Source organism: Oncorhynchus kisutch, linkage group LG7, assembly GCF_002021735.2.
Source record: "Oncorhynchus kisutch isolate 150728-3 linkage group LG7, Okis_V2, whole genome shotgun sequence".
NCBI lineage: Eukaryota > Metazoa > Chordata > Actinopteri > Salmoniformes > Salmonidae > Oncorhynchus > Oncorhynchus kisutch.
This window is the reverse complement of record NC_034180.2, coordinates 28600461-28627696: the sequence shown is the minus strand read 5'-3', so window position 1 is coordinate 28627696 and position 27236 is coordinate 28600461. Positions and strand designations below refer to the sequence as shown.

General features: G+C 41.8%; 1 protein-coding gene across 2 annotated transcripts; it reads right to left on the bottom strand.

The window, feature by feature from the left end:
- Positions 1-1103: 1103 nt before the first annotated feature.
- lclat1 (lysocardiolipin acyltransferase 1) lies at positions 1104-26721 on the bottom strand. 2 transcript variants are annotated; one of them, XM_031828799.1, is made up of 7 exons: positions 26382-26721; positions 21837-21905; positions 6406-6575; positions 5897-6095; positions 5629-5775; positions 4740-4856; positions 1104-3964 (listed from the first exon to the last, which is right to left on the bottom strand). In XM_031828799.1, the coding sequence occupies exons 3-7, from the start codon at positions 6571-6573 to the stop codon at positions 3441-3443; spliced, it is 1155 nt and encodes a 384-aa protein (XP_031684659.1). In that variant the 5' UTR covers positions 6574-6575; positions 21837-21905; positions 26382-26721; the 3' UTR covers positions 1104-3440. The 2 variants fall into 2 exon arrangements, with proteins under 2 accessions (XP_031684659.1, XP_020343438.1); XM_020487849.2 differs by lacking the exon at positions 21837-21905 and having other exon boundaries at positions 26382-26720.
- Between the last annotated feature and the right edge of the window lie 515 nt (positions 26722-27236).

Sequence of the window (27236 nt, the reverse complement as noted above, 5' to 3'; positions counted from 1 at the left end):
ATAGACAAGAATAAAATACACAAATGATTGTGTTATTAGTTTAAGCACACTATGTGTGTCTAATTTTGTGCCTTAGTTACATATCAGATCAAATTTGATGACCAATTTTTGGCAGAAATCAAGGTAATCCCAAAGGGTTCACATACTTTTTCTTGCCACTAAGTGACAGCATTATACTTCTTGCATAAACCTTCCTATGTAGTCAGTATACTGTTATGCAGCTCTTAAGAAAGCTACTCTATAAGGAGCCCCTGATTTCATGTCCCACCAGGAATGAGAAGGAATAGGACCATGTTCACAGAATGATGGAAGCTGTATGCATCCACCCACTGTCATATCCATCATAGTGAGTTGTGGACTTCAATTTGGCCAAAGCATAGATAAAAGAAACAGCTAAGGACAAACTGACAGAATAATTCAACTCATATACATAATTGCCCTGTGAGTAATAGTCCCTGGGGTGACGATTTAAAAAAAAGTCCTGTGTAAACCTGGTGTCTATACCTGCATTTTCCCAAAGATGTCAGCATCACTCCATCCCTCTCAACCACCAGCATTAATGAGCTGGGATTTCAAATCAGAGCAGACTCATGCTTGGAGACAAAGCTCAGACCCAACCGACGTGCACACACACACACAAACTGGCATCATTCCGTTAGCAGTAGAGAAAATAATAGCGTACTTTCCATTGACATCATTCTGCATCACGTTGCTAGGGAATGGTGGAGTCAACATTAGTTGCCACAGCAACACCGCTTCACCTTCAACTCTCTTGCCCTCTGTCTGTTGGCACTGCAGCAGACTGCAGTGGTGTGTGTATTTATATATACGGTCTATGGCATGAGCTCACCATGGCTCGGTGTTGTGTAACATGAGCGTGTAGGGTCTTGATTCATTCACTGCAATGTTTAGTAAGAACGCTCCAGGAGTCCACAACTACGAGATTCTAATGGTTGTGGAGGTTGGCAAAATTAGAACAATTTAGGACAATTTTGTATTAAGTTAGGTTGAATATCTGGACCACCCACAGTGGTGAGCTGACAATGTTGGGTCAGCATCCAGGAAGCAAACCAGTGAAGAAATAATTTGACATTACACATTTCTTAGAGACACGCAGAGCATCTGCATGGGTTGAAATGATATATTTATTGAACAGCGTGATAACTGATAACAGTGGCCAGTAAAGATTTACCTGAGGATAGTGATTGTAAAAGAGTCCAGCATCAGCAGTTGAGTCTATTATGGACAAGAACAAAAACACAACAAAAAGAGAATTTTGAACAACCAAGAAAGCTAGAAATAGGGAAACAAAGACAACAGATGAGAAAGATGGGAAAATTGTGGAAATTCTAGCTGGTTCAAAGATTCTAGTAATAGAGATGATTAGTAATTTGGTAAACCATTGACATGCTGATGAGAATTGTTAACACAGCCTAATCACAGTAACCAGCCCCTACACTTGAACAGGGCCTCGTATTTCAAGAAACAAGAACAGACAACCATCTATGACTTGGTACATAGGACACTTCTCTTACAAAAATGATCATTTGACCTGCAGCATTGAGGTGGTCGGTAGATCAAACAGTGCACAGTGTCATTGATAAAAACGGTTCTGGATTGTGCGAGAAACCATTCAACTCTATATACGGCAAGGTTGGAGGTGGCATTGAGAGCAGTGGCTAGGTACTAGTGGACAGAGCATTGCCCAATCTGATGCTCTCATTTAAATATTTTTTTCCCCTGGCACAACCAGTTAGAGCTTTCTCAGTTGTCATTTGCTAAATTGAATTTAGCAGCACACAGAGAACATCAATGCCAGTTCCCCAGGGAGAGAGAGAGGTGGGCATGAGTTTTTTTTAGATTAGGGTGACTTCAAGACCAGTTTTCCACTCCAAGTCTGGTCCTCTGTGGAGTGGTGTTGCCCAATGACATTCTTTGACCCTCTTTCGGTTGGTTCCGAAAAAGAGCAGAAAACTAAGCTGATTTTGTATGTGCTCAGTCACAGATGTCAAATCCTAAATCGTCACCCATTCCATCCAGGGTGCACGATAGTCTTGCTGCAGTCCACAGCACCTTTATCAGCAACGCGTGGTGAAAATGCCCTGCCCAGTTTTGGCAGATTACTACATTCTGTTTGGTTCCTTTTTATATCACATGGCCAATTCTTGCATTTGGATATCTTCCTGCAAAAGCATTTTTTTCCCAGCATGCATACAAAAATCATCAGGTTTATCAAGAGTTAAACAATGAAAACAGCTTAACTTATAAAAGGCTTAAAGCTGCAATTATGTAACTTTTTGGGCAACCTGACCAAATTCACATAGAAATGTGAGTTATATATCCGTCTTTAGCATTGAAAGCAAGTCTAAGAAGCAGTAGATCTGTTCTATATGCACTATTTCTATGCTTCCCATTAAATTTAGTTTTTGCATCTTTTACTTTCGGTTTTGTACACCAGCTTCAAAACAGCTGAAAATACAATATTTTTGGTTATTGAAAATATATTTCACTGATGGTACAATGATATGCTACACTATACATTGCTTTGTCACAAACTGAAATTTGGCAAACTATTCAAATTTTAGCAACCAGGGGATGGCAAAGCAATTTCTGCATATTGCACCTTTAATGTAAATGGCATGACAGTGACCTTAATGTCTTAAGAGTGTTCAGATTCAATGCCAGTAAACAATTCTACACTAAGTGTATAACTGACTCATCACTTGGACAGATAACATTCATTTCTACCGGTAATCATTTTTTTGTTGGCTAATGATTGCTTGCGGAAAACAGTGATTCATTTGGCTAGACTAATGGATAACCTACATTGGCTAAACACAGAACAATAACAGTTAAAATATGGACTAAAATAATCACAGCATACACTAATCTAATGTATGAGTGCTGTGTATATGGCTCTGTTCCATCACTTAAAATAAATAAATACATAACCAAGGAAATACGCAAAACAATAATAAAATCAATTTAAAAACACATGGCTAAGACATAATATTCTGTATATTATTGTGAAAACCATACACATGTATGGACACTGGTTCTAGAACGATACGAAATATAAACATAAGAACAAAAAGGATGACCAATGATAGTCCTCTTAATTGTAGACAGCAAAGGTGCTAGACAGTTAGACGCATGAAGGCTTTACAGCGTAATGGCTGTGATGAGCTACTATGACCCCAGCAAGCCAGCAAGAAGAACAACATCATTCTTTCCTGTGTTTTTTTTCTGCAACCTCAGCCGTGAGGTTAGCTCACCCTAGAAGCCATGCACATTGCCTGCCGGTTCACCCTTTACTGCCTGTGAAGCGAGGGAGATTGCCCATGACCCTCCAGCATATGCACCAAGCCCAACTGTGGACTCAGGCCTAGCATCCCCACTGAACACTGCAGAAACGTTAGCCTCCTGCCGTCCCTTCCTCCTCACTCCTTCTTCTTCCCGTCCACCACCTTTTCCTTATCGTCCCCAGTCACAGACTTCCAGTAGCGATGACAGGACAGCTCCAGTAGTTCTAGACCTCCTATTAGCTTCTGCTGGCCGAAATAGACGCCCATCATCACTAAGAAGTACAGACGGACCGGGGCCCAGAGCCAGAGGCCTGCGAAGGACAAGGCTATGAAAGAGCTCCAGTAGAACAGAGATGCTGCCTTGATCAGAGCCACGCGGAGCTCCGTCTTACAAGGGGGCACGCGGCACATGCCCTCCCTGTCGAAGCCCCGGGGCTCAGCGGCGTAGAAGTCCCTCAGGCGGACCTCCTTCTCTGCCCAGCGCTCCTGAGTCCAGGCCTGCAGGGCGGAAGGGGATGTGGGCAGGGCGGAGGCCTCGTAGCGGCGCACATGGAAGTGGATCTCCCGGGGGAACTGCCCTAGGATCAGGTGGCGCTCCGTCTGAGGGATGTTCTTGGGGTAGGCCACGGTGATGTCATGGACGGCATCCAGGTTGTCTCCTGTAAAGGAGGGGAGGTATGCATGACCGACGTGCATCTTTATTTTAACTGTAGGGTTTGTGTGGATGCTGATGCAGAAGATCCATATCCTTGAGTCAAATGTAACTAAGTATATTGAGGACATGCTTGCTTCCCACACTGAGCACTATATCATTCCTGTCTCTTAAATAAGCCTGCAGCCCCACTCCCATACCACACAATGAGCAGGGACCTGAGTGAAATTTCAGCCTGGGAGGATGACACGACACCTGCCAGCCCTGAGCTCCCACCGACTCCCTACTGTACTGTATGAGAGTCAGTGGATAGAAATAGGCCAGGGGCACAGCGCACTCAGACAAAGACCACCTAGATAACATGTCAATCACCAGAGGTGAGGGAACAGGGCTAAGTCCGATGACATCACTGTGGTTCAGAGCACCTGCTTGGTGAGTTAGTGCCCAGCTAAGCGCCGCAGGCGGCGGTATTTAAGACTGATGGAAGGCTGCCAGGATTAGCTCACAGGCCAATATGAGATGCCTTGGGGTGCTGTAATGTGTCACAGTGTTGATGAAGTACTAGTCTGAGATTCCTAAAGAAAAACAGGTAACACTGATGTGGCTTGTTATAATTCCTTCACGCTTGAGTCATTTGACATAGGCTAACTGTTGTCATAACAAGCGAAGACAGATGACTACAATACAAACAGCCAGTAAAACAGCCTTGGTTTCACTTTACTGCATGTTACAGCAACATGGGTCAAAAATGACAGTAAATATAGAAAAAGTTAACCCCTGACCTTTGCGGAGAGTGTCCACGATGAAGGTGAATCCAGTGGTGCGGGGGTGCAGCACATACTCAAACTTAGGCAAGCCGTTCTTTTCCGCAAAGTCATCACTTCTTGCTCTAGTGTAGTCTGCAGGAGAGAGAGAAAAACTGAAAATGAGAAGTAGGCTCAATAATATTGTCAGCATCTAGGATAATTGACTGTAATAAACTACATTTCTTGGATAGGGTTTAGCACACTACTGTAGGAGTGAGAGAACATTGATGTATGGTATATGACCACCCATTATGTAGTGTTGTCGTGATGTGTGTTTTGTCCTATTTTTTATTTATGTATATTTTTAATCCCAGCCCCTGTCCCCGCAAGAGGCCTTTTGCCAGGCCATCATTGTAAATAAGAATTTGTTCTTAACCGACTTGCCTAGTTAAATAAAGGTTAAATGAATAAAAAATGTCCTTACTAGATATGAATAAAATATAATTTCATAAGCTGATTTCATCAACAGATATGACACTGGCCTAGGGGGAGCAATACACCTATAGATCCTTAGATATCTTCTCAGGGATAAAGACATCTTTGATCTAGAAGGGGTCACATAAAAGCACACCCTGATCCAAATCCTATCACCAGCCCTCCAGGACAGTACGGGACGTGGAGGAATCATTACTAAAACTATTAGTAAATTGTCATATCTGGCCCAGGATCTGTAAGTCCAACTGATTTTAAGAGGATTGTATACACATACACAGATCACACATACATCCTCAGGGAGTTATAAAACCGATGTAAACAAGCTTGGGGATGAGAGATGGAAGAGGTTGATGCAGGGTACTATTGTTGATGTCCTAGCCAAACCATTACCCTGGTTGGCTAAGTGACTGTTGTCACTGAAAGCTGTTACCGGTGAGGTCAGTGCCCTCAGGGAAGAGGAGGAGCTGAAGGGGCTCTCTGATGTCACAGAAGTACTCTAGCATGTTCTCCATGTGGCTGCGGTCCTCCTCCCACCGACGCTTGATGAAGATAAAGCAGGCCACCTGCATGGCCCAGCCTGACGCAAATTAACCAGATTAATGCCACTCTTTTATCCAAAGCAACTTACAGTCGTGTGTATACATTTTTTTCCCACTGTGTAACCCATGCTGAGGTGTATGTGTGTTGCCTACACCCACCGAAGCCTGGCACAACTTTGAGGGCGGCCTTGAGGCAGATTTTCTCCAGTCGCAGGTAGCTGTACCTCAGCAGGCAACACCACAGGAACATCCAGTCCAGACGCGTCCGGTGGTTCATGATGATCACACTGCGCTCCCCTGGGATGAAGCCATCACCCGTGATCACCACCTTCACCCCAAACACCAGCTCCAGCAGGGCCTGCACAGGGGTAGGGAGGGAAACGGGGGAGGGAGGGGGCGGGAGGTACGTAGGAACAGGAAGACTCATTTCATTTGGTTCCAAAACACAGACACCAAGAATAGTACAAAAAAATAAAAAGTCAGTTATTATTATTTCTGAAGACTAGAATTTTTGTCAAAGAATATCAAGACAATAGATCAAAGAATCTTAGGTCAAAACCAAAAAGGTGAAACAGTTAACAACAGTGGTCAAACAAAGGTGATAAGAGACATAAGTGGATGCAGATATAAGGAACACCGAGAGACAGACAAGGGGTAAGATGACTCACCACGGGCAGGGTGAGCCAGGTGGCTACGATACGGTCTGTGATCCAGCGGTACCAGGAGGGTGACAGCAGCATTAGAGGTAGCACAGGGCCCAGCATGAAGATGCTGCCAAAGAAACTGCCCAGAAACAGGGTCACCACAAAGTACAGCCCACGCACAGACACCGCCATACCTGGGAAGGAGAGAGATTACTTCATATTCATATTCGGACTCTCCTTATACATCAGTGAAGACAACTTGTTAGTTCACTACAGTATTAAACTGATCATGAAGGAGATAAGTAGGATAAACACTTCCAGAGATGGCTAATCAATTCTGCCGAATTCCTATGTTGATGTGGAACGGCAAGTTGGGCATAATGAGGAAGGATTGGATTAATCACAAACCAGCCTAATGTAAGACAAAATGGAGTTATGTCCTCATCAATAGCAAACCCTCATGTTCTGTGGATCTTCCTACATTTCCACAAAAACAGTGGAAAAACCAAGGCAGACATTCCTATTGTGGAATGTAAATAAGGGTCGGAGCCAGGGGTTTCTTACTGCTAAAATGCTGTGATCAGCGAACTGGATTTTATGCAGCTCGCCGACAACCTCACCTTAGACCTGAATATTTCACATTTTCGCTGAATAGCCTAAATATAAAGAAGAAGTTACAGGTCTGTGAGAGCCAGAAATCTTGCGTGTTTGTAGGTGACCAAATAGTTATTTTCCACCATAATTTGCAAATAAATTCATTAAAAATCCTACGATGTGATTTTCTGGATTTGTTTTCTCATTTTGTCTGTCATAGTTAACGTGTACCTATGATGAAAATTACAGGCCTCTCTCATCTTTTTAAGTGGGAGAACTTGCAATTGGTGGCTGACTAAATACTTTTTGCCCCACTGTATATACTGTTACACTAGCAATACTAAAGTGCTTATAAGAACATCCAATAGTCAGAGGTTAATGAAATACAGGGAAATAGTCCTATAATTCCTATAATAATTACAACCTAAAACTTCTTACCTGGGAATATTGAAGACTCATGTTTAAAAGGAACCACCAGCTTTCATATGTTCTCATGTTCTGAGCAAGGAACTTAAACGTTAGCTTTTTTACATGGCACATATTGCACTTTTGCTTTCTTCTCCAACACTTTGTTTTTGCATTATTTAAACCAAATTGAACATGTTTAATTTATTTGAGGCTAAATTTATTTTATTATTTTATTATTCATTCAGTATTGTTGTAATTGTCATTATTACAAACAAAAAAAAAGTTTAAAAAGAAAATGGTCCGATTAATCGGTAGCGGCTTTTTTGGTCCTCCAATAATCGGTATCGGCGTTGAAAAATCACAGTCGGTCAACCTCTACAAACAATAGTATGCAAGTTTAAACACCATGGGACCACGCAGCCGTCATACCCCTCAGGAAGGAGACATTCTGCCTCCTAGAGATGAACGTACATTGGTGTGAAAAGTGCAAATCAATCCCAGAACAACAGCAAAGGACCTTGTGAAGATGCTGGAGGAAACAGGTACAAAAGTATCTATATCCAGAGTAAAACGAGTCCTACATCGACATAACCTGAAAGGCCACTCAGTAAGGAAGAAGCCACTGCTCCAAAACCACCATAAAAAAGGTTGCAACTGCACATGGGGGGGGGACAAAGATTGTACTTTTTGAAGAAATGTCCTCTGGTCTGATGAAACAAAAATAGAACTGTTTGGCCATAATGACCATCGTTACGTTTGGAAGAAAAAGGGGGAGGCTTGCAAGCTGAAAAGCACCATCCCAACTGTGAAGCACGGGGGTGGCAGCATCATGTTGTGGGGGTGCTTTGCTGCAGGAGGGACTGGTGCACTTTACAAAATAGATCGCATCATGAGGATGGAAAATTATGTGGATATATTGAAGCAACATCTCAAGACATCAGTCAGGAAGTTAAAACTTGGTCGCAAATGGGTCTTCCAAATGGACAATGACCCCAAGCACACTTCCAAAGTTGTGGCAAAATGGCTTAAGGACAACAAAGTCAAGGTATTGGAGTGGCCATCACAAAGCCCTGACCTCAATCCCATAGAAAATTTGTGGGCAGAACTGAAAAAGCGTGTGCGAGCAAGGAGGCCAACAAACCTGAGTTACACCAGCTCTGTCATGAGCAATGCGCCAAAATTCACCAAACTTATTGTGGGAAGCTTGTGGAAGGCAACCCAAAACGTTTGACCCAAGTTAAACAATTTAAAGGTAATGCTACAAAATACTAATTGAATGTATGTCAACTTCTGACCCACTGGGAATGTGATGAAAGAAATACAAGCTGAAATAAATCATTCTTTCTACTATTATTCTGACATCTCACATTCTTAAATTAAAGTGCTGATCCTAACTGACCTAAGACAGGGCATTTTACTAGGATTAAATTTCAGGAATTGTGAAAAACTGAGTTTAAATGTATTTGGCGAAGGTGTATGTAAACTTCCGACTTCAACTGTAAATGAGAACTTGTTCTCAACTGGCCTACCTGGTTAAATAAAGTTTAAAAAATAATAATATACATTTAGTTGGCATTTACACATGTCCCCATTACCAGTAAAACCCCATTTCTTTCACTTACGTGTCAAATAACACTGACCAATCAGGACCTGAATATGACTGTACATCACATAATAATGTAACGCATTCATACATTCTTTACGTAGCTATTACACATTGATTACACTATCACTCGTATTTCATATATGTCACAACTCTTCATCGATACGCATGCTATGATGCTGGTAGCACCTACAGTGCTGGTCATAAATAGCAGCTAGCTAGCTCATGGATGCAAACAATGTTCTTCCCCAAAAACATAGCAAAACGACAATGTTTCAGTAGCTAGGTGTCACCATCTAAAATAACCATAATCTGACCATTCTTATTTGATTATTGGTGGTCGGACCCATCTATGTGAAGCTAGCCACAATAAGGAATAGCCACAATAGTGGACTTAGCGATTAGCCTTCAGAATAAATATGGCATTGACAGTGATGCAAAGGAATACAAATAGTAGAATTATGCCATAATTGACTATATCATGCAAAACGATGTCGGAATGTTATATTAAAAAATATATAAAAACAAAAAACAAAAGACAATTCATTAATTTGACAAAAATCTGTTGAAATCACACTGGATGTATTATACTTTAGAATTGCATTGGGGGTATACTTAATTCACTGTACAGCCTTACCTATGGATTGTGGATAAATGACATGGGGTATCAGTCTACTCAGTGACACCCAAAAAACATTAGCATCGTCGATCTTATGGTGGGACTCTAAACAACCGAATTGAGCCATATATGTCAACCTGTCCCGCGATAAGAGCTACAATGCTAATATTGGCATAAACTCTTCAGTTCTGTGGGTGTCACAGAGTAGACTGATACCCCATTTCATGGCTTTACATTCCAACCTTGTTTAACATTATCTAGTCTAAATATTGGCTTGCACATGCAATTTCAGCACACACATCCTTCTATAATACAACTGTGTTATTTGGAGTGTCAAATTAAAAGCTTATTTAACGTGTCAAATAGTGTTATTGTCAAATAGTGTTATTTGACACGCAAAGACCCAAACGGCATTCCATAGTATGTTGTGAAGCTAATAGCAGTAACGTTATTACTGTGCAACTCCGGTAGGGCAACATCTGAAAAATAGCGCACTTGTTAGTGTGTACCGGTGCTCAACCAGTCGTGAAGGCCAACATCACCCACGACAGAACGGTTAACTGTCAAGGGCAATCAATTCCATTATCTTGGTGTTAATGGATTTCGCCTTTGAGTTGTCTCGCTGAAATGTTCTTACTCTTTCAAATGACTGCTTGATCCACACAGCAGTTTCCTGAAGTCCATGATCATCTCCTTTGTTTTGTTGACACCACACTCCGAGTGCCCTCATCTCCCTGTAGGCTGTCTCGTGGTTGTTGGTGATCAAGCCCACTGCAGTTGTGTCGTCTGCAAACTTGATGATTGAGTTGGAGGCATGCATGTCCACGCAGTCATGGGTAAACAGGGAGTACAGGAGAGGGCTGAGCACACACACTTGTGGGGCCCCAGTGTTGAGGGTCAGTGAAGTGGAAATGTTGTTTCCTACCTTCACCACCTCGGCGGCCAGTCAGAAAGTCCAGGAAACTGCCCAAACTTTTAATTTAGTCAATCGACACCCCCCCTCCCCTTTTGTTTTTACACTGCTGCTACTCGCTGTTTATTATCCATTCAGTCACGTTACCTTACATGTACAAATTACCTCGACTAACCTGTACCCCCGCACATTGACACGGTACCACTACCCGCTGTATATTGCCAGGTCGCAATTGTAAATGAGAACTTGTTCTCAACTTGCCTACCTGGTTAAATAAAGGTAAAATAAAAATAAATAAATAAATAAATATAGCCTCATGATTGTTATTTATTGTGTAACTTTTTTTATTTAGTATTTATTTTCTTAACTGCATTGTTGGTTAAGGGCTTGTAAGTAAGCATTTTACACTAAGGTCTACACCTGTTGTATTCAGCGCATGTGACAAATACAATTCTATTTGAAACCCAAGAGGTAGGACAAACTTTCCCAGAACTGTTAGTGTCAGCTACTGGCCTAAGAATAGGCTACGTATGCTATGCATGTGCTTTGGATAAAAGTATAAGCCTATCCTAAGGATATAAAGAAATTATTACACTAAATCAGTAGGAAAGAATCTAAAATGTAGAGCAAAATGAAGCTTTTTAATATGGCTTTATTTATGCAGCTAGTCTTTATTGCTCGGTCTTGCTGACTTGGTGAAGGGAGTTCTGCTCGACCAAGCAGGTGTTTCACCTGTGGGTTCATGCTCCTCCACCTCAATTACCGCTGTTATTGCACAAGTCTCCCAGTCCCAACCCCCCTCTTGTCATTACCACCATGCATAGCAACAGCATGACACAGCAGCTCTCACGGCAGCAGCACGCAAAGTGGATGATAGACTGGTGCACTAACAACTCAGGTGTGTCATACAAAGCCAGGATGGGGTTTAAGAGTTGTTTTTTAACATGAAGCGTGGCAGAGGTGAGGAACTCCCTGGCTCAGCACAATTACACATCCCCTGTTTCTGCTCTCTCCCACAACTTACTCCCAACACACACGCTGAAGAGCACACACAGGAAGTGTGGAGGACACACCTTTAGGGTCCTCAGAGGATGAGAGGTGAAAAGTAGAGTATTTCTGTCTGCACCACTCGGGTCTAAGGCACTGCATCTCAATGGTAGAGGAGTCACTAGAGACACCCTGGTTCGAATCAAGGCTGTAACACAACCAGCCGTGATTGGGAGTCCCATAGGGCGGCGCACAATTGGCCCAGCGTCGTCCGGGTTTGGCCAGTGTACGCCATCATTGTAAATAAGAATTTGTTCTTAACCGACTTGCCTAGTTAAATAAAGGCTGCGTCCCTGCCCAGTCATGTGAAATCCATAGATTAGGGTATAATTACATTTATTTCAAATCGACTGATTTGTTTACGAACTGTAATTCAGCAACAACAAAAATTACACACCCAGTAGCTCTCCTGGAGAAATTATGCTGTAACAGACTAACCAAAAAAAAGTATTATTATTTTAGAATATATATCCATTGAGTATAATATCCCCCATTCAGTGATTCAGGTATCAAATGTCTATACTTCGAAGCAAGGTAGCTAAGCGGGAGGGCTCGAGAATGACTTTTTCCAGTGCCAAGTAACACATGAAAGAAGTCAGCTATTTCATTTAGCATGTTCAGGGACTGCACAATGGACATTTGTCAAAATAGGATCCTGATACCTTGAGAGATGAATTTGCCTGCATGGTTTCTGTACATATTGGCCTAGGCTATTTTATGCATAATTTACCACCAGAGGAAGTGGGAACTCAAAACACATTAGCTAGATTGCAAACTCTGAATATGATATTGTTGCTGTTTAGCCATGGAATTGATCTAACAGTAAACTGTAATGTTCTGCAAAAGCATCCCTTTTGTAGGCCAATATAGGCTATTTGTGGTATTCATCGCAAATGCCCTCTGGGCTCCTTTGGCACTTCACCTCAATTACATTCTCTGTGGTGCTATTTCCTCTATACTGACAGTTTAGAAATAATTGTTATACTCACAAAGCAGAGACTCAACTCCAACAGTTTTAAAAACTGTTGCTCACTGTCAGTATGCATGCTTTACTAAGTGTGCAAGAGGGGGGAGCAGGAGTGAAGCGAAAAAGGGACAAGGCATACACTTTCATTGCAGGAAATGACTTGCCTAGTTAAATAAAAGGTTAAATAAAATATTTTAAAAATACAAATTCTGCACATTACTGTTGACAAATGTTTTTTAACCCCCAAAATCAGCAGGAACATTGTGTCACCTAATCACCGATGTCAGCAAAATTGTATTGGTAAGAGGAAGGCAACGTCAGTAATTTTTGGTTTATTGTCCCAGCTCTAGTTCAGTGTTTTTCCTATATCGTTTTCAGCAGCTTGGTTCAAGCCCAGGTAGGGGGGAGGAGAGGGGCGGAAGCTATACTGTTACACTGGCAATACTAGAGTGCCTATAAGAACATCCAATAGTAAAAGGTGTATGAAATACAAATCGTAGAGAGAGAAAGTCCTATAATTCCTATAACAACTTCTTACCTGGGAATATTGAAGACTCATGTTAAAAGGAACCACCAGCTTTCATATGTTCTCATGTTCTGAGCAAGGTACTTAAACGTTAGCTTTCTTACATGGCACATATTGCACTTTTACTTTCTTCTCCAACACTTTGTTTTTGCATTATTTAATCCAAATTGAACATGTTTCATTATTTATTTGAGGCTAAATTGATTTTATTGATGTATTATATTAAAGTTAAAATAAGTGTTCATTAGGTATTGTTGTAATTGTCATTATTACAAATACTTTTTATATATCTATTTTTTTTAAATTAAATCGGACGATTAATTGGTAGCGGCTTTTTTGGTCCTTCAATAAATCGGTATCCGTGTTGAAAAAAAAAAGTCGCTGCCAAAGGAGCTTTAACAAAGTACTGAGTAAAGGGCTTGAATACTGATGTGAATTTCATATCTTTAAAATGTTTAATAAATGTGCAATTATTTATTTTTTTGCTTTGTCATTGTGTTTTTGTATCAATTTTAGAAAAAGTAACATGTGGAAAAGTTAAGGAGTCTGAATACTTTCCAAATGCACTGTATAATTATACTCTGGACTAACATTGCTCAACCTAATATTAATTAATTCCATTCTTTTGCTTTTAACATGTGTCTATTGTTAGATATTACTGCACTGTTGGAGCTAGAACACACAAGCATTTGGCTACACCCTTAATAACATCTAAATGTGTGTATGCAAACAATAAAATGTGAGTTAAATCAAATTTCCTACAATACTACACATTTTGCGTGGGGAAAACATTTTACAGTTTTAAAAAGTGCCTTTAAAAAGCAATGAATCCCTTTGAAAATGTCCTATTTGGCATTGATATGAGTCAGAAAACAGTTATTCTAGTGTCAACACTGACTACAAAGTGTAAATAGGTTCATTTTGTCTAAAATGGAGTTTGGAACATCCGTGCGTCACAACAGGTAAATGAAGGTTGGGTTTTGATTTGACAATGTCCATTTGCCCACTAACATTGGGTGAACAGCTGCAGTGATTGCACTCTATCCAATAGCATTAGACAATGAGACAGACCTGCCCAGCAGCTCAGACTTTGTTTACGTAAGACCACACTTTTTTTTATTAACTTGGGAAATACAGCGCCAAACACCTTAGTGACATTGTAAAATTGCACAACTAAAACATCCTCGGCAAAAACAAACATTACAGATGTCTTGAGTCATCTTGGTTTCATTCTGGGGATTTTGAGGAAGTGAAATAGGCTTCACTGTCTCATGGGGGACAAATATAATTAATATAATAAACCAAAAGCGGATTCGGTCAGGAAACACACCAAGACTGAAATATGTTTTTTCTAATGAGCAACAAAATAACACACATGCCTATTGGAGTGTTCAGCTCTTTAATGCTAGTTTCCTGTAATTCTACACATTGTCAGAGTGACACAAACATTTTCACAAAATTTAAATGGGGACCGCATGTCATGACATTTTTGGAATTTTAGATTCTACCAGACTGTCTACATTTTATTTTGGTGATTGTTAGTTCAAAGACTGTTATTTAAAAATATATTGCTCCATAAAATGTTATACATACTTTATCTGATTTTAGTCATAAACAAAAAAAATACATACATAGTATTGTCTAACTAGTGTTTCCCCTATCAAATTGTAAAGGCTACCTACCCTGCTGTTAAGGCATTTTAAAATCTAATAAAAGGGTCAGTCTTAAATTAATTTAAGGACCTGCAGACAAATGTAATAAAATCATAAGATGAGGGTTGACTAAATGTTTATTCAAATCACCATAGCAATGTCCACAGAACATTGCCTAAAATAGGATCTTGCCTAACTGCAATGCAGAATATTTGCTGTTAGTCTGACCCTGCATACTCTGGCAATTGTATTGCATTCCAGTCTGAGTCTAGACCAGATATCACCATAGAGCAAATGGAACTGAGAGCTCAACCATGTCTAAAAAGCAAGCCGAGTCTTGCCCATTCTTGGTTCTCTGCTCTCTAAACCATTTGCCTAAGTAATTATATTTAATTTCTTCCATTTGAGTAATTTGACATACTTCTATTCAGAGCGACTTATAGTAGTGAGTGCATACATTTTTCATACTGGTCCCGTGGGAATCAAACTGTGTCATTGCAAGTGCCATGCTCTACCAACTGAGCCACTAACTGAACTAGTGAGTTAGTCTAGCTGAACAGTTGCAGTGGAAAAACAGAGGACTTCTACCCCTGGGTTCCATCACCACTTTGCTCACAGCTAATTGCTGCAGTCTGATGAGCTGTGCAGTTTGCAGGGAGTGAAGTGTTAGTCAGAAAAAAACAACAACACTTTAATGACTTGTTTCCATTGGATCTCCGATAAAGGTCAGGGAGAGTGAAAGGCTTAGTTGTGCTAATGATCAATACACACAGCAGGAATCGACATACAGGGCTGCCCGCTGGCCCGGGAGGTTTTGAAAACCCTCCAGGGCCCGGTTTCCCGATAGCAATGGAATTTAGGCTTACAAGTGTTTTAACGATGCATCTTTCCTACAACCGTCAAAGATGTAACATGTTTCCCAGAACACAACCTAAAGAGAACATTCTCTCATTGCGTCGTTGAGGCATGTGTCGATACTGATTGAATCAAAAAGGCAGCACTGCTCTTTGGTGAGCTTTCTCCATTCAAAATCTTACCTTAACAGAATTATTCCACAATACTGACAACGAATTAGCTCCTAGAGATATATGATCAACAATGGTTGCAAATACCGAGGTGGCTTATTCTAATGCTTACTAGGGTTGCAAAGGGTCGGAAACTTTCCGAAAACTTTCAATGGGAAGTTAAACCCTGGAATTTTGGGAAATTTGCTAAATTCATTAACAAAATAGCTTATAACAGTGAACCTTTTTTGTGGGATAAGCATAGGGCAATTCTAGGTCTTGAGGCATATTTTGGTTAAACTATCCCCAAGTCAATGGACTTGCAACCCTCTGCATGCACAGTGCATTCTTCCATCACATGTACAGCTGATTCTCAAGATCTTGCACACTAATAAGATTAGAGGGCGACCGATTATGATTTTTCAACGCAGTTACCGATTACGATTATTGGAGGCCAAAAAAGACTATACCAATTAAATTGGCCGATTAAAAAAAAAAAAAAGTTATTTATAATAATGACAATTACAACAATACTGAATGAACACTTATTTTAACTTAATATAATACATCAATAAAATCAATTTAGCCTCAAATAAATAATGAAACATGTTCAATTTGGTTTAAATAATGCAAAAACAAAGTGTTGGAGAAGAAAGTAAAAGTGCAATATGTGTCATGTAAGAAAGCTAACGTTTAAGTTCCTTGCTCAGAACATGAGAACATATGAAAGCTGATTGTTCCTTTTAACATGAGTCTTCAATATTCCCAGGTAAGAAGTTTTAGGTTGTAGTTATTATAGGACTATTTCCCTCTATACCATTTGTATTTCATATACCTTTGACTATTGGATGTTCTTATAGGCACTTTAGTATTGCCAGTGTAACAGGATAGCTTGTGGAGTGCAACGAGAGAGAGGCAGGTCGTTATAGCGTTGGACTAGTTAACTGTAAGGTTGCAAGATTGGAACCCCGAGCTGACAAGGTGAAAATCTGTCGTTCTGCGAGATGCTTTTGAGCCCACAGTACTACACTGTCTGAGCCAAAGGACTACATTATTTCTGTAAGTTTTGATTACAATACTGGGTGGGGTGAATATATTTTATGACATACATGATTTTTTGATAACTAGTAAATAGTAGCCTACAGCAAAGTGTGTTAAATCATTTCTAACTTGTTAGCAATTTCTGCTAGTTAGTTTTTTCTACCATGTGGGTTTTTAGCTTGCTTGAGCCTGCTAACTGAGTGTTAATTCACCCGTTTCCATACACTTTTCATTTTAAAACATCTTACAAAAGGAGTTGTTTAAATCTAACTACCTAACTGTTTACCTGTACATGGAATTGTATTCGTTTTTTTTTTTACTACATTTTTCCCCCAATCTTTACAGGAAAATGCCACGGGTAATATCTGATGTGTGGAGACATTTCATTGCAGCTAATGTAGAACGAAAAGTGGTGTACATTTGAAAATACTGTGCCAAATCACATGTGAAGAATGTAACAAAGATGCAGAATCTGGCCAAGTGCATAAAGTTCTCTCAGCGCTCACAACCTGTGACAAAAGTCCCTCTTCTTCTAATCGAGGTGAAAATGATGAATCAGACACCTTATCGATAGCAATAGCTCATGGTCCTCCTTGAATTAGAAGTTTTTTGGACTCAATGGAGGAACGTAGTCAGATAAATGCTGATTAATGTCTTGCTTGAGCTGTGTACGCAACTGGTTCACCTCTGATGCCCACAGGCAATGTGTATTGGAAGAGAATTCTAAATGTTCTTCGCCCCGCATATATCCCTCAAAACAGACACGCTTTATCTAATTTGCTGGATGCAGAGTTCAACAGAATTCAAGTGAAGGCAAAGCAAATCATAGAGAAAGCAGTCTATTGCAATCATCTCTGATGGGGGGTCAAATGTTCGTGGCCAAGGAATAATTAACTACACCATCTCCACCCTCAACCACTATTCTACAAGAGCACAGACAAGGGACAACAGACACACCGGTCTGTACATTGCATGGATGATATATTTTGGGAGAGAGTGGTAAGCAGCCTGAAACCTATAGCAGTAGCCATTGCACGGATTGAGGGAGACAATGCCATCCTGTCTGATGTTCAGACTGCTTGCAGATGTAAGAGAAGAAATCCATACTGCCCTGCCCACATCACTGTTGCTCCAAGCAGAGGAAACTGTAGTTCTGAAATACATCAAAAAGCGTGAAGACTTCTGCGTGAAGACTTCTGCCTGAAGCCCATACATGCTGCAGCATACATGTCTGACCTAAGTATGCTGGCAAGAGCATTGGTCTGGTGCAGAACTCAACAAGGCCTACGGTGTCATCACTACCATATCTCGCCACCTTGGCCTGGATGAGGGCAAGGTTCTTGGCATTCTGGGGAAGTACACTTCTAAGCAAGGGCTTGGAATGTTAGCATGACTGCCATATTGCATCAGCCACCTGGTGGAAGGGACTTTGTGGATCTGAGGCTCTTTCCCCCGTTTGCCTCCATCATTCTCCAAATCCCACCAACATCAGCCACCTCAGAGCACAACTGGCCCTTGTTTGGGAACACAACAGGCTGATCAATACACGGGTTGAAAAATTGGTGGCCATTGGGCAAATGTGAGGCTTTCTGAGCCTGACAACAAGCCATCCTCAACAAGGTTGGAATGTGACAGTGAAGATGAGGCCTCAGAGTCTGATGTTCAAGTGGTGGACATTGAGGTCCAGGGAGAAGGCATGGAAGTCTGAGAGGAAGACAACCAAAGCTTTTGTTTCTAGACTATCATTTTACAGACGTATGTTGAAAATGTTTTTGAGATGCGATGGCTCATTGGGGATCATTCAATATTCCCTTTCTTTTATCCTCTTGAAACTAGGGGGCACTATTTATTTATATATTTTTAATAACGTTCCCAAAGTAAAGGGCCTATTTCTCAGGACCAGATGCTAGAATATGCATATAATTGACAGCTTAGGATAGAAAACAATAAAGTTTCCAAAACTGTAAAAATATTGTCTGTGAGTATAACAGAACTGATATTGCAGGCGAAAGCCTAAGAAAAATCCAATCAGGAAGTGACTCATGTTTAGAAACCGTTGTATTCCTTTGCACCCCTATTGGCCATTGAAAGGGATATCAACCAGATTCCTTTTTCCACGTATTCCCTAAGGTGTCTACAGCATTGACGTAGTTTCACGCCTTTATGTTGAAGAATGAGCGTAAACGACTACATTGCGTAAGTGGCCAGCTGAGGGCTCTCAGAGAGATTCTTGCGTAAAAGACAGAGGTAGTCATTTTTCCTGTCGCTCCTACTGAAAAGCCAATTGTCCCGGTTGACATACAATGCTCAAAAAAATAAAGGGAACACTAAAATAACATCCTAGATCTGAATGAATGAAATATTCTTATTAAATACTTTATTCTTTACATAGTTGAATGTGCTGACAACAAAATCACACAAAAATGATCAATGGAAATCAATTTTATTAACCCATGGAGGTCTGGATTTGGAGTCACACTCAAAATTAAAGTGGAAAACCACAATACAGGCTGATCCAACTTTGATTTAATGTCCTTAAAACAAGTCAAAATGAGGCTCAGTAGTGTGTGTGGCCTCCACGTGCCTGTATGACCTCCCTACAACGCCTGGGCATGCTCCTGATGAGGTGGCGGATGGTCTCCTGAGGGATCTCCTCCCAGACCTGGACTAAAGCATCCGCCAACTCCTGGACAGTCTGTGGTGCAACGTGGCGTTGGTGAATGGAGCGAGACATGATGTCCCAGATGTGCTCAATTGGATTCCTGTCTGGGGAATGGGTGGGCCAGTCCATAGCAGCATCAATGCCTTCCTCTTGCAGGAACTGCTGACACACTCCAGCCACATGAGGTCTAGCATTGTCTTGCATTAGGAGGAACCCAGGGCCAACTGCACCAGCATATGGTCTCACAAGGGGTCTGAGGATCTCATCTCGGTACCTAATGGCAGTCAGGCCACCTCTGGCGAGCACATGGAGGGCTATGCGGCCCCCCAAAGTAATGCCACCCCACACCATGACTGACCCAAAGCCAAACCGGTCATGCTGGAGGATGTTGCAGGCAGCAGAACGTTCTCCACTGCGTCTCCAGACTGTCACATGTGCTAAGTGTGAACCTGCTTTCATCTGTGAAGAGCACATGGCACCAGTGGCGAATTTGCCAATCTTGGTGTTCTCTGGCAAATGCCAAACGTCCTGCACAGTGTTGGGCTGTAAGCACAACCCCCACCTGTGGACGTCAGGCCCTCATACCACCCTCATGGAGTCTGCTCAAATGGTCAGAAACAGACACATGCACATTTGTGGCCTGCTGGAGGTCATTTTGCAGGGCTCTGGCAGTGCTCCTCCTGCTCCTCCTTGCACAAAGGCGGAGGCAGCGGTCCTGCTGCTGGGTTGTTGCCCTCCTACGGCCTCCTCCACATCTCCTGATGTACTGGCCTGTCTCCTGGTAGCGCCTCCATGCTCTGGACACTACGCTGACAGACACAGCAAGCCTTCTTTCCACAGCTCGCATTGATGTGCCATCCTGGATGAGCTGCACTACCTGAGCCACTTGTCTCATGCTACCACTAGAGTGAAAGCACCGCCAGCATTCAAAAGTGACCAAAACATCAGCCAGGAAGCATAAGAATTGAGAAGTGGTCTGTGGTCACCAGCTGCAGAACCACTCCTTTATTGGGGGTGTCTTGCTAATTGCCTATCATTTCCTATTCCATTTGCACAACAGCATGTGAAATTTATTGTCAATCAGTGTTGCTTCCTAAGTGGACAGTTTGATTTCACAGAAGTGTGATTGACTTAGAGTTACATTGTGTTGTTTAAGTGTTCCCTTTATTTATTTTTTAACAGTGTATATCGAATAGATATTTGAAAAACACCTTGAGGATTGATTATAAAAAACATTTGCCATGTTTCTGTCGATATTATGGATCTAATTTGGAATTTTGTTCGGCGTTGTCGTGACCGCTATTTGCGGTGGATTTCTCAACATAACGTGACCAACAAACGGAGGTATTTTGGGTATAAAAATAATCTTTATGGAACAAAAGGAACATTTGCTGTCTAACTGGGAGTCTCGTGAGTGAAAACATCCAAAGCTCAAAGGTAAACGGTTCATTTGATTGCTTTTCTGATTTTCGTGACCAAGCTTCCTGCTGCTAGCTGGACATAATGCTATGCTAGGTTATCGATAAACTTACACGCTCGTCTTGCTTTGGCTGTAAAGCATAATTTCAAAATCTGAGATGACAGGGTGATTAACAAAAGGCTAAGCTGTGTTTCACTATATTTCACTTGTGATTTCATGAATATTTTCTAGTAATATTTTTTGACCGTTGCGCTATGCTAATTAGTGTAGTTGATGACAATTCTGACAGATCCGGGATGGGTAGTTCCAAGAGGTTATTCAGTCAAATCATCACGTGAAGAGTCAACTCCTGCTATTAATGTTCAATTCATAACTAAATAGTTTTTTTATTTCTATTGGAAGGATTTAATTATGTCTACTTATGATAAGGTAAAAGGTTTATATTTGTCGCCATATGTTAAATATATCCTATGCAAAAAACATCTACATTTAACTGGTATTAATATTCATTTGCATATATTCCGTTAATTCCCATAAACTCCCGTTAATTCCCACAGAAAATGTCCACCTCTGAATATTGCCCAAATTGTGCAACCCTAATGCTTATCCTATAAAAATGTACTAAAGTTTTGGTGCATCACTATGCACATGATAGTTCATAATGAACATGAGCAAATTTGAGAACAAGGCTACTTAAATTCTATCACCATATTGATTGCAGCACTTGTACGGGTAATACACTGGATCACTGCTACTCTAACTTCTGCGATGCAAAAACGGCCCTCCCCCGCCCTCCCTTCGTCAAATGCTCCTACCGTCCTATAGGCAGAAACTCAAACAGGATGTACCCGTGACTAGAACTATTCAACATTGTTTCTGTACCAAAGACGGCAAAGAAAACTGAACTAAATGACTATTGCCCCTGTAGCACTCACGAAGAGCTTTGAGACTAGTCAAGGATCATATCACCTCCATCTAGACCCACTCCAATTTGCATACCTCCCCAACAGGTTGACAGACGATGCAATCACCATCACACTGCCCAACCCATCTGGACAAAAGGAATACCTACAGTGGGGCAAAAAAGCATTTAGTCAGCCACCAATTGTGCAAGTTGAAAAAGATGAGGCCTGTAATTTTCATCATAGGTACACTTCAACTATGACAGACAAAATGAGAAAAGAATAATCCAGAAATCACATTGTAGGATTTTTTATGAATGTATTTGCAAATTATGGTGGAAAATAAGTATTTGGTGAATAACAAAAGTTTCTCAATACTTTGTTATATACCCTTTGTTGGCAATGACAGAGGTCAGACGTTTTCTGTAAGTCTTCACAAGGTTCTCACACATTGTTGCTGGTATTTTGGCCCATTCCTCCATGCAGATCTCCTCTAGAGCAGTGATGTTTTGGGGTTGTTGCTGGGCAACACAGACTTTCAACTCCCTCCAAAGATTTTCTATGGGGTTGAGATCTGGAGACTGGCTAGGCCACTCCAGGACCTTGAGCACATGACCAGGACCTAGCTCTCTGCCAGACCACTGACTCAAAGAGCTCTCATCCGGCCCCACATCACAGTAGAAGCCTCATTCAAGTTTCTAAAGACGGTTGACATCTAGTGGAAGCCTTAGGAAGTGCAACATAACCAATATCCCACTGTGTATTCAATAAGGGCTGGGTTGAAAATCGACCAACCTCAGATTTCAGAAACGTTAGAGTGTTTTCTATCCAACTGGGACTGAGGAGCAGGCCGTTTACTCTGGGCACCTTTCATCCAAGCTACTCAATACAGCCCCTGTAGCCATAAGAAGTTAAGAAGCCTTTTGGACCTAGACGTGGTGCTCCGGTGCCGCTTGCCATGTGGTAGCAGAGAAAACAGTCTATGACTACGGTGGCTGGAGTCTGACAATTTCTGAGGCTTTCTCTGACCTAGCCTGGTATTGAGGTCCTGGATAGCAGGAAGCTTGGCCCCATTAATGTACTGGCCAGAAGCACTACCCTCTAGTGCCTTGTGGTCCAAGGCCGAGCAGTTGCCATACCAGGCAGTGATGCAACCAGTCAGGAGGCTCTCAATGGTGCAGCTGTAGAACCTTTTGAGGATATGAGGACCCATGCAAATCTTTTCAGTCTCCTGAGGGGGAATATGCTTTGTCGTGCCCTCTTCACGACAGTCTTGGTGTGCTTTGACCATGTTAGTTTGATGGTGATGTGGACACCAAGGAACTTTAAGCTCTCAACTTGCTCCACTATAGCCCCGTCGATGAGAATGGGGGCCATGCTCGGGCCTCCTTTTCCTGTAGTCCAGAACCATCTCCTTTGTCTTGATCACGTTGAGGGAGAGGTTGTTGTGCTTGCACGACACTGCCAGGTCTCTGCCTGGCCATGCAGTCATGAGTGAACAGGGAGCATAGGAGGGGACTGAGCACGCACCCCTGAGGGGCCCCCATAAAATGGTGTGGGAGGGCAAAAAAGCATTACCGACAAACAGCTGCTCTACGAGTCTGGGGAAGGCATTAGATTTACGAGGAACTGCCTGGAGCACAAAACACACCATTAGCCAAATACAATGGTCTCTAGCTTAATGACTAAAATGAACACCCTTTTTAGATTGCACAGGTTTTATTTATTTTTCCCCTCCAAACAATCAATCAATGTAGAAATATGACACATTGTAATTAAATTATTATCCGCTTTGTGAGATCTTGGCCAAGGCCTGTATTTTATATATACAGTGGGGAGAACAAGTATTTGATACACTGTCGATTTTGCAGGTTTTCCTACTTACAAAGCATGTAGAGGTCTGTACATTTTTATCATAGGTACACTTCAACTGTGAGAGACGGAATCAAAAATCCAGAATATCAAACCTTTGTTTGCAATTACAGAGATCAAACCAGGTTTGCACACACTGCAGCAAGGATTTTGGCCCGCTCCTCCATACAGACCTTCTCCAGATCCTTCAGGTTTTGGGGCTGTCACTGGGCAATACGGACTTTCAGCTGCCTCCAAAGATGTTCTATTGGGTTCAGGTCTGGAGACTGGCTAGGCCACTCCAGGACCTTGAGATGCTTCTTACGGAGCCACTCCTTAGTTGCCCTGGCTGTGTGTTTCAGGTCGTTGTCATGCTGGAAGACCCAGCCACGACCCATCTTCAATGGGGGGTAGGAGGTTGTTGGCCAAGATCTCGCGATACGTAGCACCATCCATCCTCGCCTCAATACGGTGCAGTCGTCCTGTCCCCTTTGCAGAAAAGCATCCCCAAAGAATTTCCACCTCCATGCTTCATGGTTGGGATGGTGTTCTTGGGGTTGTACTCATCCTTCTTCTTCCTCCAAACACGGCGAGTGGAGTTTAGACCAAAAAGCTCTATTTTTTGTCTCATCAGACCACATGACCTTCTCCCATTCCTCCTCTGGATCATCCAGATGGTCATTGGCAAACTTCAGACGGGCCTGGACATGCGCTGGCTTGAGCAGGGGGACCTTGCGTGCGCTGCAGGATTTGAATCCATGACGGCATAGTGTGTTACTAATGGTTTTCTTTGAGACTGTGGTCCCAGCTCTCTTCAGGTCATTGACCAGGTCCTGTCGTGTAGTTCTGGGCTGATCCCTCACCTTCCTCATGATCATTGATGCCCCACAAGGTGAGATCTTGCATGGAGCCCCAGACCGAGGGTGATTGACTGTCATCTTGAACTTCTTCCATTTTCTAATAATTGCGCCAACAGTTGTTGCCTTCTCACCAAGCTGCTTGCCTATTGTCCTGTAGCCCATCCCAGCCTTGTGCAGGTCTACAATTTTATCCCTGATGTCCTTACACAGCTCTTTGGTCTTGGCCATTGTGGAGAGGTTGGAGTCTGTTTGATTAAGTGTGTGGACAGGTTTCTTTTATCCAGGTAACGAGTTCAAACAGGTGCAGTTAATACAGGTAATGAGTGGAGAACAGGAGGGTTCTTAAAGAAAAACAAACAGGTCGGTGAGAGCCGGAATTCTTACTGGTTGGTAGGTGATCAAATACTTATGTCATGCAATAAAATGCAAATTAATTACTTAAAAATCATACAATGTGATTTTCTGGATTTTTGTTTTAGATTCTGTCTCTCAGTTGATTAAAATTACAGGCCTCTACATGCTTTTTAAGTAGGAAAACCTGCAAAATCAGCAGTGTATCAAATACTTTTTCACCCCACTGTGTGTGTGTGTGATATATATATATATATAGATTTCTTTTTTTATTCCAGGCAGTAGCTTTCAGTTGACACTGTCCCGTTTTGCCACAGAAATGTACCTGAATTTCAAGCCCTGCACTGCCTGTAGATCAAGTCGGTCCATACAGTAGACAAAGGTCAGCCTACTTTCAAAATGAACTAAGAAGATCTCAACAACATTAACTAGGCCTAACTGTGGCTGAATTATTAACCAGTAGTTACAAGTGTGGCATTATCTATGTATCACAGTACAACGTCCATTGCACTTGAATTGCATCACATGGGCTATTCCACCTCATTAGGTCAAAGTCAGGGCAATAGACAGGACACACTGATTGGACTTGAATAGCACCATTCAGCTAGGGCTCTTATCAGGGTCAGGGAAGTTTGCCAGGATACCGTGCCCACAGAGGCCCACATAAAGCACTGCCTTCCCTCCTCCTGAAAGAAACACCTTGTGAAGAACACGTGTGTGTACTGTGAATGTGCGTGGATAACAAAAACCTGAAAGCTCTTCAAAAATACCATCAAGAGTGAATAGGCCTAGAAATGCTTGAAATAAGATCATAAGATTGCCTGCTCATTTCGCTAATGGACATCACCACTGAGGATTTACGTTGGTGACAGAGGGCATGTGAGTTTATCAATGGGGTCGGCTTAATCCCTGTGAGAAACTCATACTGACAGAGAGAAAGCAGTTTAATTAGGTTGATGATTTAGTCTAAACAAAAAAACAAAAGGATAGTTAGTAGACTTAATTTGATCATGAGCCAAGCCATTTTCGCAATCTAACAGCACACCTTCATTTCAACTCAAAGACAGGGATTATTGGATACAATACTGGATAAATCCTTTCTAGCTAACGTTACTGGTTGCAACGAAGCCTATTTCTCCACCTTCACATGGAATACTTAGTTCTACACCCCTGCACAAATTACAATGTGTGTTCATGTGAAATAGTGTCAGCTGTAAACATAGCCAATTGTTAGGTAGTTCTGCGTCCTTGCACAAATTACAATGCGTCCTGTGAAATAGTACCATAGCCAATTGTTAGCTAGTTGGTTTGTCCAAAAAACAAAGTAATAATTGACCTGAAATGTAATCTAAGTAACGTATATGGGTCTGCTTTTCTTTTAGCTGCTTAGCTAAACACGCTAAATTAGCAAGCTAGCTCAGCCAGTCCATTACAGCTAGCCTGTTAGCCTAACTAACAGACGCTGGCAAGAGTTGGCTTGACAACACTGATTTGCAAACTGTTTCGTACAACAAAGTTTCACTCAATATCAGAGTATTATGAGAAATGTAAACATAAAACACAAAAAAATTGCCACCCACCTGAATGTTCTTCACACCAAATTCGCTACAAATGAGCACCAGTCGGGTGCGGCCAGAAGAAATGTCAACAACTTGGTTGCGACATACTAGCCAGCTAGATAGCTAGCGTTAGCAAGCATACAACCAGTTGCTGGTGCGAAAACAATTTTTTCTGACACCTGGTTGTAGTAAACGCATGCTAAGTAGAAGCAAAACTATTATTATTGGTTATAAAACTTGCATTTATGAAAGTTAACAGCGCGAGATGGATGCAAGCTTTGCAGCTGTCGCAGCACCAGCTAGCTACCTTTTCACCTCATACTACGACCTCTCAACTTCCAACTCTCACCCGTCACTGCACGCACGCGTCAACAGGGGACGCTGTTTATGTGAGTTGGGTGAGGAAAAGTGGACTTCATGTCTGTGTCGAAAGGGACTCAAACAGCTTTCTTAAACTTCCTCCCCCAATCAAACACCAAGCCTTTTAGAGCATTGCAAATGTTCAAGCAAGCATGAGTAGCACTTAGTCAAACTCAAGACTTTCCATGACCTGCTCCCTGTGGCATGCACTTTATCTGAGTGTCTGAGTAGGGGTTGACCAGTAAACTTCTCAAGGGTCAGCGCATGACTTCAGAGGGAGCATGAAAAAAATGTGCTGTGAAACAACCTCACTGCATTCTGTTTCAATGCCAGCTCTACGGGACTCCCAATCACAGCCGGTTGTGATACAGCCTGGAATCGAACCAGGGTCTGTTGTGATACCTTTAGGGCTGAGATGAAGTGCCTTAGACTGCTGCACCACCCAGGAGCCCCTAATGCACCATTTTAAGAGGTGACATCAGAAGTCCCTCCTGAAATAGACTACGTGGCTTTTAA